The sequence below is a fragment of the Falco cherrug genome, chromosome 7, assembly GCF_023634085.1.
Source record: "Falco cherrug isolate bFalChe1 chromosome 7, bFalChe1.pri, whole genome shotgun sequence".
NCBI lineage: Eukaryota > Metazoa > Chordata > Aves > Falconiformes > Falconidae > Falco > Falco cherrug.
Window position 1 is genome coordinate 32,988,103 of NC_073703.1, and position 16,799 is coordinate 33,004,901.

General features: G+C 42.4%; 2 protein-coding genes across 3 annotated transcripts in view; one reads left to right on the forward strand and one right to left on the reverse strand.

Annotated features, from left to right (window-relative positions):
* ARID4A (AT-rich interaction domain 4A) overlaps positions 1-12,403 on the reverse strand; it is a 50,618-nt gene extending 38,215 nt beyond the window's left edge. The window contains exons 1-5 of one of the 2 annotated variants that reach the window (XM_055717334.1): positions 12,219-12,403; positions 11,250-11,321; positions 9,922-10,032; positions 7,373-7,438; positions 6,344-6,434 (exon numbers count right to left, since the gene is read on the reverse strand). In XM_055717334.1, coding sequence (XP_055573309.1) covers positions 6,344-6,434; positions 7,373-7,438; positions 9,922-10,032; positions 11,250-11,255 — 274 coding nt within the window. In that variant the 5' untranslated portion in view covers positions 11,256-11,321; positions 12,219-12,403. The remainder of the gene's footprint in view (positions 1-6,343; positions 6,435-7,372; positions 7,439-9,921; positions 10,033-11,249; positions 11,322-12,218) is intronic. The other variant, XM_055717333.1, reaches the window with a different exon arrangement.
* Positions 12,404-12,800: 397 nt separating this feature from the next.
* On the forward strand, positions 12,801-16,765 carry LOC129736572 (atherin-like). The gene is made up of 2 exons (XM_055717341.1): positions 12,801-13,497; positions 14,684-16,765. Exons 1-2 carry the CDS (start codon positions 13,052-13,054, stop codon positions 14,853-14,855), a joined length of 618 nt encoding a protein of 205 aa, XP_055573316.1. The 5' UTR covers positions 12,801-13,051; the 3' UTR covers positions 14,856-16,765.
* The last annotated feature ends 34 nt before the right edge of the window (positions 16,766-16,799 follow it).

Below are 16,799 nucleotides of genomic sequence, written 5' to 3' on the forward strand. Positions count from 1 at the left end.
TATGTACAATTAATTATTTTCACTATCTGCCTGACAAAGCAGTAACTTGTGAACTACCAGAGATGCCCTCTACGAATCTCTAGATGATTGTGTTCAAGTTTTGCAGATTTTTGTTTTTCAGCTGTGGAAAAAATATAGAAAGTACCAAGAGTCATGCACTACTTGTTGAATGACCCTGTAGACAAGGATTGTACTAACTATGGATTCATCACTGTCAAAGGGCTTATGAGCAAGATACTGCAGTTTATTGTGTTACTGGAGAGACTACAGAACTCAATTAAACAAACAAACAAACAAAAATTCTAAATAAGCTTCAGTTCTTCCACGGAAATGTATATGAAATATCACTGAAAACACAGAAGTGCAACCTTCCGAGTCTACTCATAGAAGACCGTCGCCTTACAAAGAAAAATCTACTGTCTGAAATTGCTTTTTTCTGAGATGTTACAGTAATCCTACTATTGTTACATATGAAGAGATTACAGAAAAAATTCTACCTCCCTGCTTTCCCTACAGGATTGTTTGTACACAGCATTTAATTTTCTTTTAACAGGCTACATTGCAACAAAGGTGAGTGTATAACCAAAGGCTCTTTCCAGTTGATCTGTAACAAGGATCAGTTAACACACTTTTTCACCATCCCATCTGCTCCTCTACCCGCACACTGCCTAAACTCATGTGACTACAAAATGTGGCACTATTCTTTTTTTTCCAAATTCTCCAGAAAGCAACCAACACAGCTACTGCACAGTTTCTATGTGCCATAGGTGCACTTAACAGTATGTCTGACTCAAGGCAAATACAGGGTGGGGTTTCCTCAAAATTCACCCAAGTAACATTTTGAAGACTGAAAGAACGTATTTATGGTGGATCAGGGCGGTTTAGAGCATCAGTGAAGTGGGGGCAAGTGGACAGTTCCCCTGCTGCACCTGTGGTTTTGGATTCCTGGATGACACATGCATAGCCGGAAGATGAAGTGATGCTTCTGCGATGTAGAACTCAACAGGATACTGGGAAGAACTGGTCAAACCAGCTACGCAGACATGACTAGTGCCTTGCACATACTACAGAATGTGTGCTGTTCAAGTTATAAAAAGACAAACCAGTAAGCCTCTGGCATGGATGAAAACAACTGACTGAAATGACACTGATAGCTTTTAGCAATCTTCACGCAGGAGTAAGACACGTTAGGCACTTAAAGTTGTACTGGAACCAAGTCAATTTTTCCTGTTAGATATCTCCACAAAGCATCAGAAGAGGAAAACTTTTAAAAATAGGAAAATGTGACTATAAATAGCTCCTGTGAGCAACCCTACTCCTGAGAGTCCTAGGACATCACTGTTGGTTCATTTTCTGATATTCTTAGAATTATGAATCGGAATTTTCAAAACCCATGCAACACGAAAGAAGATTAGAAACAAATACTTAATACCTTTCATTTCTGTCACCTACCCTCCTAAACGCAGTACGTCAGAGCGATGCAACTGGTGGCTGTTCATTTCCAGAACAATTCAAGCCAACTACCCAAAACTTCACTCGCACAGGAATGAGCACTCAGGTATGTAACTCCTCTCAGCGCACACTCACACAGCACTCCCTGCAAACTGCCACAGTGACTACATGAGAGGAGGAAGTTACCACCACGTGAGGCCGGAGAGCAGCACAAGCAGAGGTATGGGGCTCTCAGAGGTGTCTCAGAAGTGGGTGTCTGGCTTACAGCACAGCCAAAATTGGGCCATGTTGATGTGTATCACCATACTAGAGCCAAAAAGAAAAAAACGCTGTTGGCTTTGCAGACTCATGCAGTGTTGAAAAGAATGAGAAAAATAAATTCTTTAGTATTTATGTTAAAATATTCTGCCATTTCATGATAACTCCTTTTCAAAGGAGAAAAGATACGTCTTCTCTTATATAAAAGTAGCAGATGAAGCCTGAAAGCCATAATTCTCAGAAAATGCGGATTCATGTTCCCTTTCACTCTGAACAGTATATAAAGCTCTACTGCAGACAGCAAGGCCGGCTAGAAACTGCAAGTACCTCTCACTGTTTTGTTTTTTTTTTTTGTCCCCAATTCCTACTCACTTCAGAGGAAAAATTACGCAATGTTAATACATCTTTCTCTTTGTCCCTTCAGAAAAATTTTCCCATGATTTTATCTAGCAAAATACAGGGCACAAGGCTCAGTGTCTGTGTTCTGTTTTTTTTATTTTGCTCAACCATACCTTGTAGGTATGGCTAAATTACATGCACTTAACAAGATCTAAGCACATACAGATTATTGACCTGAGTTTTGTCAAAAGAGAGATGACACTGTCATTTTGACGGGGCAATAAAAAAGGCCAGCCATCCTAAAAGCAACTCTTTGGATGCTTGCTGAACTGAAATACTGTTTCTCACTTTTATATAGACATTACATCACTTTAGTTCTGTACAGAAGTGATACAAAAGTGTTTCCTTAAAGAACATATACATAAGTATTTCTGTTTTCTGAAATTCTGGTAGTGCTTGTAAGAGAGAGAATGTGAAAGAAGGAAAATACAACTACACACTTTGTAAGGTGTGGTCTGAGCTGTGGTTTTCTTTTGTTTTTTAATCATTTGAGACATTATTTCAGCATTTACCTGAAGCATTTTACAAGTTAACAGAGAATCAGGTGGATGGTACACTAAGTAAGCCATAATTAAAACCTGGCTCAGCTGAAAGTAGATCTGATAGACCATTCTAATGCTATGCAATTATCACCTAGCAATATACTCAGCACTTCAAAAGCATCAATGCATCATTTTAAAATTTGTAAATTAAGTAAGTTAATTTTAAATAATTGCATTTAAAAGATTAAAACATCACAAAATCAGGGAATCATTTAGGTTGGAAAAGACCTTTAAGATCTTTAACCCAGCCATTTGTTATCCAAAGAACTTAAACTGCTGTTAGTGTCATGCCACTTTAGATTCCATTGAGCAGATGAGGGCTGACTTGTACAATGCCATTTCCAGATATTGTTAAAAACTTTCACTCCAAACAGCTTTTGTTTCTTTACCCACTTATACTGAAAAGCTGAATTTCAAAGGTGATTTCAAAATTATTTCCAAATCACAGATGAAAATTTCAACATGACTAAATGGCTACAGTAACATCGTTGTTATAAAAAAGTAAGTGGAAAAAGTGATTCCATGGCAGCTGCAATAAAAATAAATCCTTATTTATTTTGGGTACATGAACACCACTAATAGGCAGGAGTTACTGTTAAAGTAAGACTTAACTGCTTGTCATTGTGGCTCTTTCGTTATGCTGGTGGCAAAGTATCCTACTACAGCAAACTCAACATAGCATTTCTACTGGTTCACCTTACTGAACACAAAGGAAAGTTGTTTCAGCAGACTTTATTAATTCTTTAGATACTTATCTGAAACAGAGAGCCTGATTTGCAAAAGCGAACATCGTTACTTCTCACAAGACAGGCATGCAGTTTGTTTTGGTGGATTTTTTCAGGTATTTGTACTTAATACTTTGAAATTTTTTGTCTATATATGTTACTGGCTTCCCCATCCATATCAGTCTACTTTTAGATCACTGAGAAAGAGATGCTACATCATACAGAAAATATATAGTACAGGAAAAGCATGTACTACTGATACGCAGGCTTTCCCTTATACTTTCCATCTCAAGCCTGACCACACTGAGCCACACATTCTAGAAACCTGAAGTCTGTTTGATCCACTTCCCTTTCAACTCTAGCTCTGACTGAATCAGTCAGTAAGAGTGCCAAGTAGTACAGCCCACCATCTATTAAAAAGGAACCAATTCAACTCTGCTTCACAGCAACATAAACACACACCTAGTATCTACCCAAAACTTCCTACAAAGATACAATGGAAGCAGCAAGCAAAAGATAAAGCTTACTTTTCATACCCCAGTGTTTCTGTACTCGACCTAGAACAGTTTCCCAATTTTAAAAGTAAAATTACCATTTTCTTAATGACATGAACTTCATGATCTGCTTGCTTTGGTCAATGTTACCTGTGCTTTCAAAATCAATAAGCACATCAACACAGACAACTCACAAAAACGTTCCTAAGTAGTATATACAATTCTAACATGTTAGAATTGCATTTTTTATAGTCATAGGTATATATACTCTACTTACCATATTACAGCACTGTGCATTTAACTTGCCATAAGATTACTTAAAACCCACCCACACCCCCAGCTCCAAATTTTTACAAAACCCTAGCAGTCTTAATACATTTGCATATGGAAACCTGATGAGTTTATTTTCCCTATTCTGCCTGTCAAAACATATTTTTTTTGAAAATAAAATTACAATAATAAATTAATCCATTGGTTCAAGTTTCTGAGGAACTGTGCTTTAATAAATTTATAAAGTAAGAATCACAGCATGCATGATTCATCTCTTACATTACTGGGGAGAGTTCAACAACTTGTTAAATCTAAACAAAACTCCACTAATACAGGGCAGAGCTTGTATTACTGTTCAAATTACCAGTTCATCAAGTAAAGATTTTTGGCAGAAGTGTACCTGCTCAGGGAGAGAAAAGAAAAAACAGACAAAACTCATCCCCAAAACAGGGGATTTCAAGTTCATTTATCAAATGTAAGAAGACAAATATGTTTGTTTTATCAAGTAATAGAGTGTAAAGCCTTTTTTAACCACTGGAGCAGGTGTATATAGGGTTAGTTTACTGATGTAAATCTTCTGGTCAAAATTCAAACAGAATTAGCTAAAAATACTACTTTAAAACAAGAGTTTTAAAATGGAAACACTAATTCATAAACCATGAAATTATCGGTGCAAGGCTATTTCTTATCTCTTCTGTATCAGGATGGTGAATCTCTAAGTCAAAGCAGAGCTGGACAAAGCAGACAAATCTATGACAAAGCAGAGCTGGAGGTCCAGTGTTCTTCATTGAGTATGTCACATCATAATACTAAACCAAGCAGATTTTAAATCTGCACTCGAGTATAATCCTGCAAATAACAAGTGTGCTTTGTGAAGTGGTAAGTCAACCTGCTTGTATTTAAAGCATGCAGTAACAATAACAATCATAAAATGATAAAATCTTACAATTTATCTGCAATGAGAGGCTTACCGTCATTCCACCAAAGACAACATAACCTCACCTACTGCAATGGAAATGCTGGATTACTGAAAATGTCTTCTTCATACCTTAAAAAAGGGGTTATTGAATCAAAATAATTGACTGTTCATGGGACAGAGGACTCCTCAAGAGAGTATGAAGAATATGAAGTAAAGCTGAATATGTCTGGCATCAAGGCAGCTGGTAAGAGACAGTTTAAATTTACGGGTACTAATCTCAAAAGCAATGCTGAAGAGTAGCATGTACAGGACAATTCAGTGGAGAATGCTCCCTTGTTCCCTCCATACTACTATTAGTGAATGTAATGCTCCACTGCTATAAGAAAGTTGGGGAAAAAAGGACAGGTGCTTGCAAAGCTCTCCGATTCAAATACTGTGGGTTTTCGTTTGCTTATCTTGTATTACTTGAATGTTGGTGGGGTGCTGCTTCAGAAAAAACTAGATCAGAATGACCATTTAATTATTCAAAATAAATAAAACTTATCTTGTAATGAATTCTTGTTCAACTCTGAAATTTTGCTGACCTGGCATTCTGAGGTATCTATTTCAATAATTGAAAAGCGCTTGAGCCTCCAACATGAGAAGCAGTTTTCTATTTCACTTTAGATATAATCATTATTCGTAAATTATTTTAAAGCAAACAGTTATTCACATTATAAATGAATCTTCCCTCTTTTTAAGGAGTAAAGTGCCAATTATTTTCCTAAAAAAACAGATACGGTCTTCTGTTCTTTCATACAAAACCTGACCCTCAACCCTACATAAAACAACAGGAATAACTTCAGAATGCTCAGTGGTACTACCAACAGGGGTTTGTGTGTATGGGATTGCGTATAGTGGAAGAAGGCTTGCATTTCAGTCATTCATTACATGCCACAGATTTTCAGCTAGAAGTGCAATTATAAGGTTTATGTCTTAAAATCCGCAAAAGTTATTCTGAATTCCAGCAAGTGAAACTTCCATCAGAATACATACACTGTGCCAAATAAAACACCGATTGTTCAGGCCTGCAACTACCTGTGCAACAGCTTCACTGAGCATCAAATAATTATCATTCCATTTTAAATGGAAAAGGAAACAAGACCTGGAAGACTTAAAAAATTCCCCTCCAAAATCTATCTCAGATCTTGCACTACAAGATATAATTACTTACATTATTACTGAAAATCAGAAATATATTGTTCAAATATTACAGACTATAAACGAAAGCATGTGGCTACTCACCTACAGTATACCAGCTAGCGTCTGTCAACTTGCTGATAACACCTTCTTGAAAGGATCCATCGGGCATTTTGGTTTCAACCATTGCACCAACCTGCAAAAAGGAGTATCTCAAGGTTACATGTTAACTCATATAATGGGGAAAAACACATGTAGGCATTAATTCACCCAGCAAGCTAGATTTATTTGTTTAAAGACTCATGTTACTTTTCAAAATTTAGTTACTTAGCTGGTAAGAACAAAGGTCCTGAAGTATGAAGGCTGAACTGTAAGTAGACAGTAAAGCAGTACTAAACTCAGAACATCTCATTTCAACAGGACTTACATCATCACAAGTAATAATAGAAGGCCAATTGGAAAAATGGAAATATTCAAAGTAATTATTACTTTATTACTGATATGCATGCAATTATGACTATTTATTATACTTTAAACATTATTATACTGTCCATTAGACGAGAATTGTAGTAGCAGCCTACAAAAACGCATTGATATTCTTGAAGGTAGCTACAGAGAAAAGACATACAAAAAAGATGACCTCCTCTACAGCGCTCTGTTTGTGTTCAGTGTTTTATAATGTGGCTAGGTATTTTAGCAGACAACTGTTAAATATAAAAATATAAATCAGCACATGTTTTTATATAGAACGCATGAACTGTTTTCAAACGTAGTTAGAGAAACTGTATTTACTATTGTCTAACAGGCTTAAACTTAGCTTTGCAATCAAGCTCTTAATTACTTTTAAGAACTTTTGAAGTTTCATTACCTGTAAGTTTTGTATCTTGTAAGAAGACACAAAAATCACTGTTCATGCAAAACTGTTTGCATATGAAGTATGCTCCATGGAGAAGCGTAAAGAGCCTCTAAAAGCTACTGAAGACTACTCAGAATCAATCTGATCTAAAGTGATGAGCCTTCTTTGATTTAAAATCTGTAGAACAGCTATCCCCTTAAACAGTATCAGAATTTAGAATTTTACAAATAAATTAACGTGTTTACAAAAAAAAAAAAAAAGTCATGCAATATACATACTCTTAGAGGTCCTTTCACTTGGTCATCTTGCACTAACTGAGTTGAGTTATCACCCTTCAGGACCACCTGCAAGATATTAATTAACTTTTTAATATGTATCTTACTTTTAATAGCATAGAAAAAGTGTATGAAACTGTATCTATAATAATAATAATAATAATCCTCATTTGGAAAATAAATCTTTAACCATCAGATGGACTCAAACATTATTGAATGCAAAACACCTGACATGGACAATTTCACTGACAGGAAGCCCCAAGTCTAAGACTTAATATTAAATCTGAAGCATCATAAAGAGCAGGGCAAATCGAACATCAGCCATTCCAAGGTAAAGAAAATATGTTTTGATGTGAGCCTGGATATTGATAAAATCCAGGGTATACCTGGAATTTGGCTTCCAGATCAGAAGGGTTTTTTTCCTCTCTCTTTCAGCTGTAGCACTTTATTGACAACACTGAGTACTAAACTACAACTGCAATAAGTTCTCCTTATTAAATGTGTGTCAAAAGATCGCAAACTGACCACAATACCACCATTTCTCCTACCTTGAGCAAAAGAATTTTTTTGTATGGTAAGGAGGTGAAATACTGCAAGCATAGTGACAACAAGCATCAGTTACAGTGTAAGTAAACTACGCTTCTCCCTTTAAAATCCTACTTTTGAGAAGGTAACACTGATGAGACAGAGTGAATGTCAGCCCATGCAATTTCAATCCCTGAGTTTGCAGAGACAGTTTAGAAAATAAAAGATGACAATTTAGATGTCAACACTGGTAACCGTTTCACTACCATTTGCTATAGCAAACACACCCATCGTGTTTCTACTAAAAAAATCCAGAATTCCTCTTTTTTTTCAGTAATCAAAAGCTCCAGGAACCTCCTTGCCACCTAATAAAGAAGTCCAGTTTCCTGGCTTCCCCAGTTATCCCCCCAAACCATAGTTTACACTATAGCTGTATTTATTTATATATGTAACACTAGCAGCATGATGAAATAGCATTGGTATTAACACACACTCAGGTTAACAATGCACTTTATGCAATTTTTCTTTTAACATTTCCTATTAGCATTGAGATGAATACAGGTTGTCCTGCTACTCAGAAAAAGACTACTGGACTTTTTGGACACTCTGCACTCCTGGCAAGCATGTTGGGGTGTGCCTACAGGCTCCTAATTAGTGTATCAGGCCTAGCTTCTTAAAACTTCAGTTGTTACAATATAACTGACGTACAGTGACAGGAATTTCCACCAAGACACAGCAGCCTCGTATACTCCAAATCTTCCCATGGAGCAATAAACCGTATGATTCTAATGAGAAAAGGAAACTCACACCTACTAACAGCCTAAATACTCTATCAGACCAAAAACACAGATACAAAATTAAGGATGTCAGACCAGGAAGGGCAGCACACTGCTTCCTTCAGAGCTTCTCATTAACACAGATTTCAAAGAACATCACAAATGTCTATTTCTGTTCTATAAAGAACAGCGGAAAAGACTCCAATATCTGAACTGTGGTTTAGTGGTTCTTTTCCTGTTCATGAAAAGCACTCTGATAAATTTGTATGCTCTATGTATTTAACTGAAGAGACTTGATAGCCTGTTCTACTTGATCTAAGCATTAAAGCACATGAAAACTTGGATGTGTAGTTCTAAAAAGCAGCATTCACCTCTATTTGTCAGGAGTTTGGGGGTCACTAATACCTTATTTACATATCCTGGACAGCAAACAAGAAAGTAGGAAGTGGGAAGATTTTGACAAAACAAAGCAGAACAACAACTCCTGTATTTACTTGGATTTCTTAACTTTTATTTAACTAAGTTTTACTTTGGTTTTCCCATAGTAGCATTTACAACACTACTGCAACACCAAAATAATTACTTTCTTTTTTGATTGTTTTGGCATAAGACCTATGAACGCAAAGGAATACTACGTGCCAGTGCTGTGTCTGTGTAGAAACTCGGCTACAGCCAGAGCATGCCATTTTTGAACCAACAGTAAGATGTGCAAAACTTAACAAAAAAATGTTACCCTGGACAGTTCTGAAATCTGGTCTGAGAAACTAATTATTGACATCTTTTTTCCTGTTATGTTGATTTATTTTGGCATTGCCTTTTAAATTCCAAGCTATAAAACTGAGAATGTCAGCTGGAATAAAATGGAACTTCTGCTTCTGAAGAGGCTGCTCTTATTCCTTATTATTCATGTAAAGCCATAATTCTCTATTTGTGACATCAAAACTTGACTGCTGTGAAACTGATGCATTAGCAAACAGAAGGCAACCATAATCAGGAAAAAAGCAGCAAGAACAGGTAAACTGAAAGTTCATTCTTGTTCATAAAAAACCAACATCTCTCCTCAAAAAGAATAAAAACCCAAACAAAAACCACCCCAAACCCAACACCAAAATATGAAAAACAACATTCAAGCATCCTTTAAAATCGATACTGAAGTGATGAACATTTCCTCATCTTCAGGACTAGGATCTTCTCTGACAGCCCTTTCAACACAATGCTTTAATAAAATGAGCAACAACCACAGTGTACTACCTTGACTTTCACAAGCCTTTTCACTGTCTTAATCTTTGCCTCACAGAAGGCACCACGGTACTTGGCACTGACATCAGTTCCCACTGTCAGGTAGGCAGGCTCATCTGCTGCCTATTAAGAAACAGAAAATAAAAGCAAAGTTTAGTTCTTCATATTTATTTTTTTAGCTGCATCGTTATGTATTTTATTTCACATCTTAACTTTTAGACCTATTAACTTTTAAGTGATAAGCAGTGTCTGTACTTGGAATGGCAATCACACTGCTCTTTAAAAGGAAACAGAAAACAAAAAAAACATCAAAGAAGTTGTAAGTTTTGTTTTGCCAGTGATATTGACATGCCCTCATCCACCCCACCCCCCATTTTGTCACCCTAATTACCCTCCCAGAAATGTCTTTGAGGCTATTGAACTGATATTTGGAACATCTTATAAAAATGGTAAAAATGTATAGGAGTGACTATTAATTCAAGTCATTCCTATACAGCATACAAAAGGAAAATATTTGAACTGCAAAAAGGCAGGATAAAAGAGTTGTACTTTTTTCAGCTACAGGCAACCCAGTAACACTGATTATTTAAAACATCTGAGATTGCCATCAACCTGACACTTACCATTAAGTCTATAATATTCTCTATATAGGAGAAATTTGCTGTAATTTTCAAACTGTTGTTAAACTAGGATTTTTCTTTCCTAAAATGCCTTTATCAAAACTTAATTACTCATGCATTTTACGAAAGAGAAGTATTTCTCATCAGTTTTCCTTATTCTGGACTTCATGACTCAACATGTCACTTTATTGTGCCTGTAGCAACTGATAAACAAGGACAAAATTACCATGTCGAAAATGTCCATCAAGAAGAAAATTGGCGCATAATACAACTTTTTCTGTTGCTGTTTTTTTTTTTAAAAAGTGTTACTATTTCTTCAACTGCGAAAGCAAAAAAAGAACTTTTTCTTTTGTAAATTATACTGCAATTGTTAAGCCTTTGCACTCAAAAAACTGGCAACAGCTAAGGCGGGACAAAAGCTGTGGTTTTGCAACTTGCAATAGCTGCTGCTGATACAGGAAGCATTTAAAGACCGTAGCCCAAAGGACAACAACTCAAAGACGTTGTTAATTTTCAGACTACTACTGCAAGACGGTAAGAGGGGCGCTCACCCACACCTCAGCTGGAGAGCAGAAACAGGATTTACAGCCTGCACCGAAACCCCGGCCAGCGTTATCCTACTGTTGCTCCGCCGAGACGGGCGATTAAAAATGAAATCGCCAGAGCAGCCAGCAAGGCCGGGGAAGGGAGCAGCCGTTCCCCGCTCCGGAGTTAGCCTACCTTCATCTTTGAAGGTTATTTGAGGGATTCCAGCTCCAAGGCTTCTCCTCCCCACCAGCACACGGGAAAACGCTGCAAAACAAGAGGGGGGGGGGGGGGGGGGGGGGGCGGCTGAAAGCTCACCCGCGCGTCTCCCCGTGAGGGGGCGGCCGGGCCGTGAGGGGAGCCCAGCGCGGGCGGGCGGGAGCCGCCGCCCGTGCCAGCCCCGCCGGGCCGCGGAGGGAGCGGGGGCCGCGGCCGCCGCTTCCCGCCCGGCGGCCCCTCGGTGTGTCACGTCGCCATTGCTCCCGCTCCCCGCCCCAGGGCGGAGGGGCCGGGGCGCGCGTTCGGCCCGGCAGGGAAACCCGCCGCCCCACTCGGGCAGCTCCCCGCCGGGGAAGGGGGGGCGCGGCGGGAGCCGCCGCCGCCACCGCCTTCCCCGCCCCTCCCCGGCCCTCGCAACTTTCTGCGGCCCGCGAAGGGACGTGCCGCCGAGCCCCTCCTCCCCGTCCTCCTCATCCGCCGGCCGGGCGGACTTCTCGCTCCCGACCTCGGGACGCCTTCCGCGGCCGGCCGGCCGGCCGGGCAGCCGCCGGGACGCGGCGGGGGTGTGCGTGGGGGGAGGCGCAGCGGGGGTGGGCCGGCGCCGCGCGGCAGAGGGGGCTGAGGGTGGAGGGGGGCTGAGGGTGGAGGGCGGCGCGGGCGGGCGCTCTCCGCCGCCAAGCGTCGGGGCAGCCCCAGGGACGGCGGCGGGGGGAGCGGCCGGGGCGCTCGGAGGGAGCGCGAGGCGGAGTTCGGCGGGGAAGGGAGTCCCCGTCCCCGCCGTGAGGTGAGCGGCGGGCGTCCCCGCTCCTTCGCGGGGCGGATGGGCGCGCTGCTGCGGGGGTGGGGGGGGAAGGGGGAGCTCCCGGTGCCGCTCCGCGCCCCCTCCCCCGGGACGGCAGCGGAGTTGCAGCTGCCGAGGCTCCCGCCGCCCTCGCTGCCTCCTACCTGGAAACTCGGAGCGAAGTGGGCAGCCCCGCGCTGCCCGGCCCAGCTCCGCCGCGCTCCCAGCGCCGCGGCCCCCTCCGAGACGACGACAGCCCCGCGAGCGGCGGCTGCTGAGCGCGGCCCCGCTCCACCCCCTCCAGCCCGGACTCGCACCGAATCACCAGCGACGAGCCCAATAACAAGCTGTTGAGCAGAATCTGTCCTGCTTGAACTCCCATTGGCCCCCTCGTGACGCCCCGGGGGCACTGCCCCGCTCGGATTGGGCGCCGCGGACAGCACCTCCATTGGTCACCGGGCGGCTAGCGGAAGACATTGGCCAGCCGTCGACGCAGGTAGCGCCACGGAGACTTTTTATTGGTGCTTATACGGAGTGCCAGGTGATTGGTGAAGGTTGAAGTGAAGTCAGTGCCCCCCCGCAGCTGATTGGTAGGAGCTGGATCCGGATGTAGCTGTGGACGCAGTGACTGGTCACGGCCGGGGGCCAGGAGGAACGACCGCGCGCTGTGATTGGTGCTGGCGGTCTCTTGGAAACGCGGCGGGGCGGGGACGAGAGGGAGGGAGGGGGCGGGGACGGGCGGAGACGGCGTCCTGCAGCGGCGGCGGCCCGGGGCGTACAGCGCGCATGCGCCGCGGTCAGCCTGCCAGCGCCATTTTGTGTGCGGCTCTTTCCCATTTTAGGCCGCAGGAGGAAGGGAGCGGGAGTGGTCGGTGTCGCTCCCGTGGCGGGAGGTGAGGGAGCTGCGCCGCAGAGTGGCGGGCTCGCCAGGAAGCAGCCTCCCGCGCTTTGAAGGGGCCGCACCTCGTTTCTTCTTCGCGGCCTACCCCCGCGTCGGATGGCGGTGGTGGCCGCGGCGCCCCCTCTCCCGCTCGGCGGCGATGGCGCAGGAGCGGGCCCGGCCGGACCCGGAAGTGAAGCGGCGGCGCCTCTGCTGGCGGCGCGCGGTGGAGCTGCCCGCCGGGAGAGCGCGGCGGAGCCGAGCGGCGCGGCCCGGTGCGGCGCGGCCCCTCCCGCGGCCGTTCTGCTGCTGCTCTCCCCGCGGAGCCCGCTGGAGTCGAGGGGCGGCGCTGAGGCGGCCCGCCCGCCGCGGTCGGTGCCGAACGCCCCAGCAGAGACGCCGCTGGGGCTGCAGGTAGGGGCTGCAGGCGCCGCCCGTGCCGCTTTCCCTTTACGCCGGTTCCTCAGCCGGTGCGGGCGGGACCCGGGTCGCTGCGCATCCCTCGGAGGAAGGCGTTGCTTCGCCGCCATTAATCATCCCCTGCTGCCCGTGACGCATTTGGGGTAAAGCCCGGGGGAAGGGGGGGGGGGGGGGGGAAGATGTGACCGTCTCTTGTTGCCCGGTCGCTTCTGCACATGTTCCTGACGGTTGTGATGGCCGCCTGGCCTCCTGCCAGGTGGCTGAGGTCACCCCTTCGCAGGAAGGTGCAGCAAGGACGGGGGAAGACTGGTGTTGACGGGGCTGAGTGCTTGGGGGGTGGGAAGGAATTGTAGTCTTGTTTGGCCCTGCCATACTTGCGATGGATGCTCTCTGAAGGTGCAGCCTTACCAGGCAGGGTGCTTGCACCCGTCAGTGGTCTTCTAAGAGTATTTGCTCTTAGGGGCTAGTTTTGGCACTACTAAATAGGAGTTACTAACTGGATCCTGTGAAAATGTATTTTTAATGTTAGTTGCACATTCTGGCAAGTAAAATTTGCTTCATGGGTGACTGTAACACAGAACCTTCTTTTTTTCACAAAGTATAATGACCATCTGTTTGATGTTGCTCACCCTTAGCTACAAGCCTTACCTCAGGCTTATGTAAACCTACAGTGGAGAAACCTGTCAATATAGTTAGGAGATCCATTGTGCTAACTTGACAGAAATGCATTGTTAGTTGAGGTGTAGTTTCCATGCAAGTTCTGGTTTGAAGGTGATTTTTGGTTTTCTATTTTTTTATGACATCTGGAGCTTTGGAAAGCAGCGAGCAAAGGGATGGTTCTCTAGGGAGTTTAATGAGCAATGGTGTACAGTTAAGCTCTGAAAGTTCAGTAAGGCATAATGCACATGAGGCATGTTTGGATGGACTGCGAAGTCGAACATGGGGGAAGGGTGGCTCTAGAGCTCTGGTGTTTCAGTTTGGGTTGTAAATATAAAGATACCTGGGGATGTATAGAAAAATGTGTAAATGTTTGAGGCATTAGTGCTGAGGGAACTTTGATTCTCTGCTGCAGTTCCACTTTATGCAGTGGATAAACTGAAGATAAAATTATTATTTAGAATATATTAAATCTAACCCAAATGTTAACAAAACTTCAAGAATTCACTTTGGATGTGAACTTCTGATCTCTCTGTGGAATGTATTGGCCAAACCATGACTTAGATTGTGAGCTTTTTTTGAGGCATGATTTGTATCTTTATACTAAGTATAGTACCATTCAATAAATAACAGTTTGTGACAAAAGTAATTGGTCTTGTTTCTGATTTCTAGCAGAAAAACCCTGTCCACCTGGATGCATCTGTTACAACTGGCATGCTTAGAAAGTTCACAGTGCATCGCCCATCTAGCTATTGTGAGCAGAAGGACTCTCTTTCTGTATAGCCAGTCAGCAGGAGAGGTGACTTGTTCTTTTATGGTATTTAAAGCACCTAAGAATGCCTAGCTGGGCAACTCAACAAAGAGTATAAACATTCTCACAAAACTTAGGGATGATGTGTAGTATAATGGAATGAAAAAGCTGTGCTTCTGGCAAGCCAGGGAAAGGATCTAATTTTCATTGGGATATGAACTTCAGGATTCAATTACACCATGATACTGAAATATTACATCCTAAATGTATGTCAGTGTTAACAAGCCCTGATATTTCAGGACAGCTTGACTGTACTAGAACCCTGCAGCTGTGCCCCATCCTGTTCCGAGCCACTCAAATTTAACAAAGTTAAAGCTTTAGAAGCTGTAGAATGACACAATCATAGTAAGTCCTTTCAGTATCTAATCTCCCTGTAAATAGACGTGATATAAGGTAGAAATGTTTTTAACTTTATTGTTAAAAGCAGCAGTATTTATATTATGTGTACTTTGTTAGTACCAAAGGTCTTACAGATGCAATGCAGCAGATTCACCTGGGGATATGCATTTTGGTCTTGGCTTGTGCAAATTAGCACAAGGTTTCTTAATTTAAAAACAGTTAACTTTAAAAAAGCATTAAGGCACTCTCAAGTGTAACGCTGGCCTTTGGTTATATTTAATTCTGGAGCTTAGGTGATGGTTGTAAGTAAATTAGAACAAATTATGACCTTTAAAATGTCTTTGGTGTATTGGTTCAGAATTTATAAAAATTTTGCCCAAAGTCTTCCATATATGTGGGACTCAATAGGAAAAGGGAAGTATAGGAATGTCTGTATTCTTCCTAAGAATAAGCAGCAGCCAAATAAAACTGTTGAATGTGTCATGTGGCTTCCTTGAGAAGAGAGACAAAAAACCAAGATTTCTGGGATAAGACATTTTAATTCTGTTCAGTAGTGACATACTGCTCTGGACATACTGCATTTACATGCAGATAAAAGAACTCTGAACACAGCTAAAATTCTCCAGAAATATTAAAAATACTGATTCTTGTTCTAACACTTGAGCTTCTTAGTTTGTAATGAAATACTATGCTACTCTGTGCTAGACTTTGCAGACATTCAGGAGACTTTTAGCTGCTTTTTATTTTTGTCTCGAGTGTTTAGTTCTCCTTTTTTTCAAATGTTCTTCCCCTTGGTGTTTCTACTCTGTAAGTAAACAGGCAGCATTTTTCCAGTGGTGGTTTAGTAAGCATCTGCGTTGCAGTTCAGAAGCTTTGACTGTGTGGAATTCCTGTATTTCTGTACAAATGAAGGTCAGATGTATGCTTCCTATGAAGTTTTATCGAAGTGATTGCAAACTGCATGGACAAGAGTATGGTAAGAAGCTGTGGAGTACTTTGTGTGCAGGTATAAAGGGGAAAAAAATCCCAATGAATATGAAGTTGACAAAAGTTCAGTCAGTAATAGCTGGATTATAAAAATGAAAGGTCAGACCTTCTTTCATGGAGAAAATTGTGCTTCACTGCTAACAATCAGCAATAAGTTCCTTCATATTTGTTATCATGTGTGTGTGAGAGAAAACAAAAAAACTGAACAAAAGCCCTGTAATGCTAAATACTTCCCTAGTTTCCCTAGCTCTGGCACATTCATGTTCAGAGAAGTGGATATTTAGTTACTCAGACATAACTTTGCTTGCTGTTTTTCATCATTTCCTTGTGGGCATTGCTGCTGGAGAAGACACAAAGTTTAGCAACCCTTAGGAAGCCTGAATTGGTGCATTATATCCACTGAAGTTCAGTAGTGGTTTCTTGACTCTGGTAGGGGAATGTTTTTCAGCAGTGCAGTAATCATGACAATATTTATGACATGGAGTGCTCTGTCATAAATGTGTGAGAAAAATCTCAGAATTGGGTTTCCTGTCAGTTCTGCAGCTGACAATAGCATTCACTTTGTAGTTGCTTTTTCCAATAACTAAAATGATGTTACATGTTCAGCTTGTCAGAGCAGCTCTTGTTAGCAGCTTCAGAGATCTCCAGGGA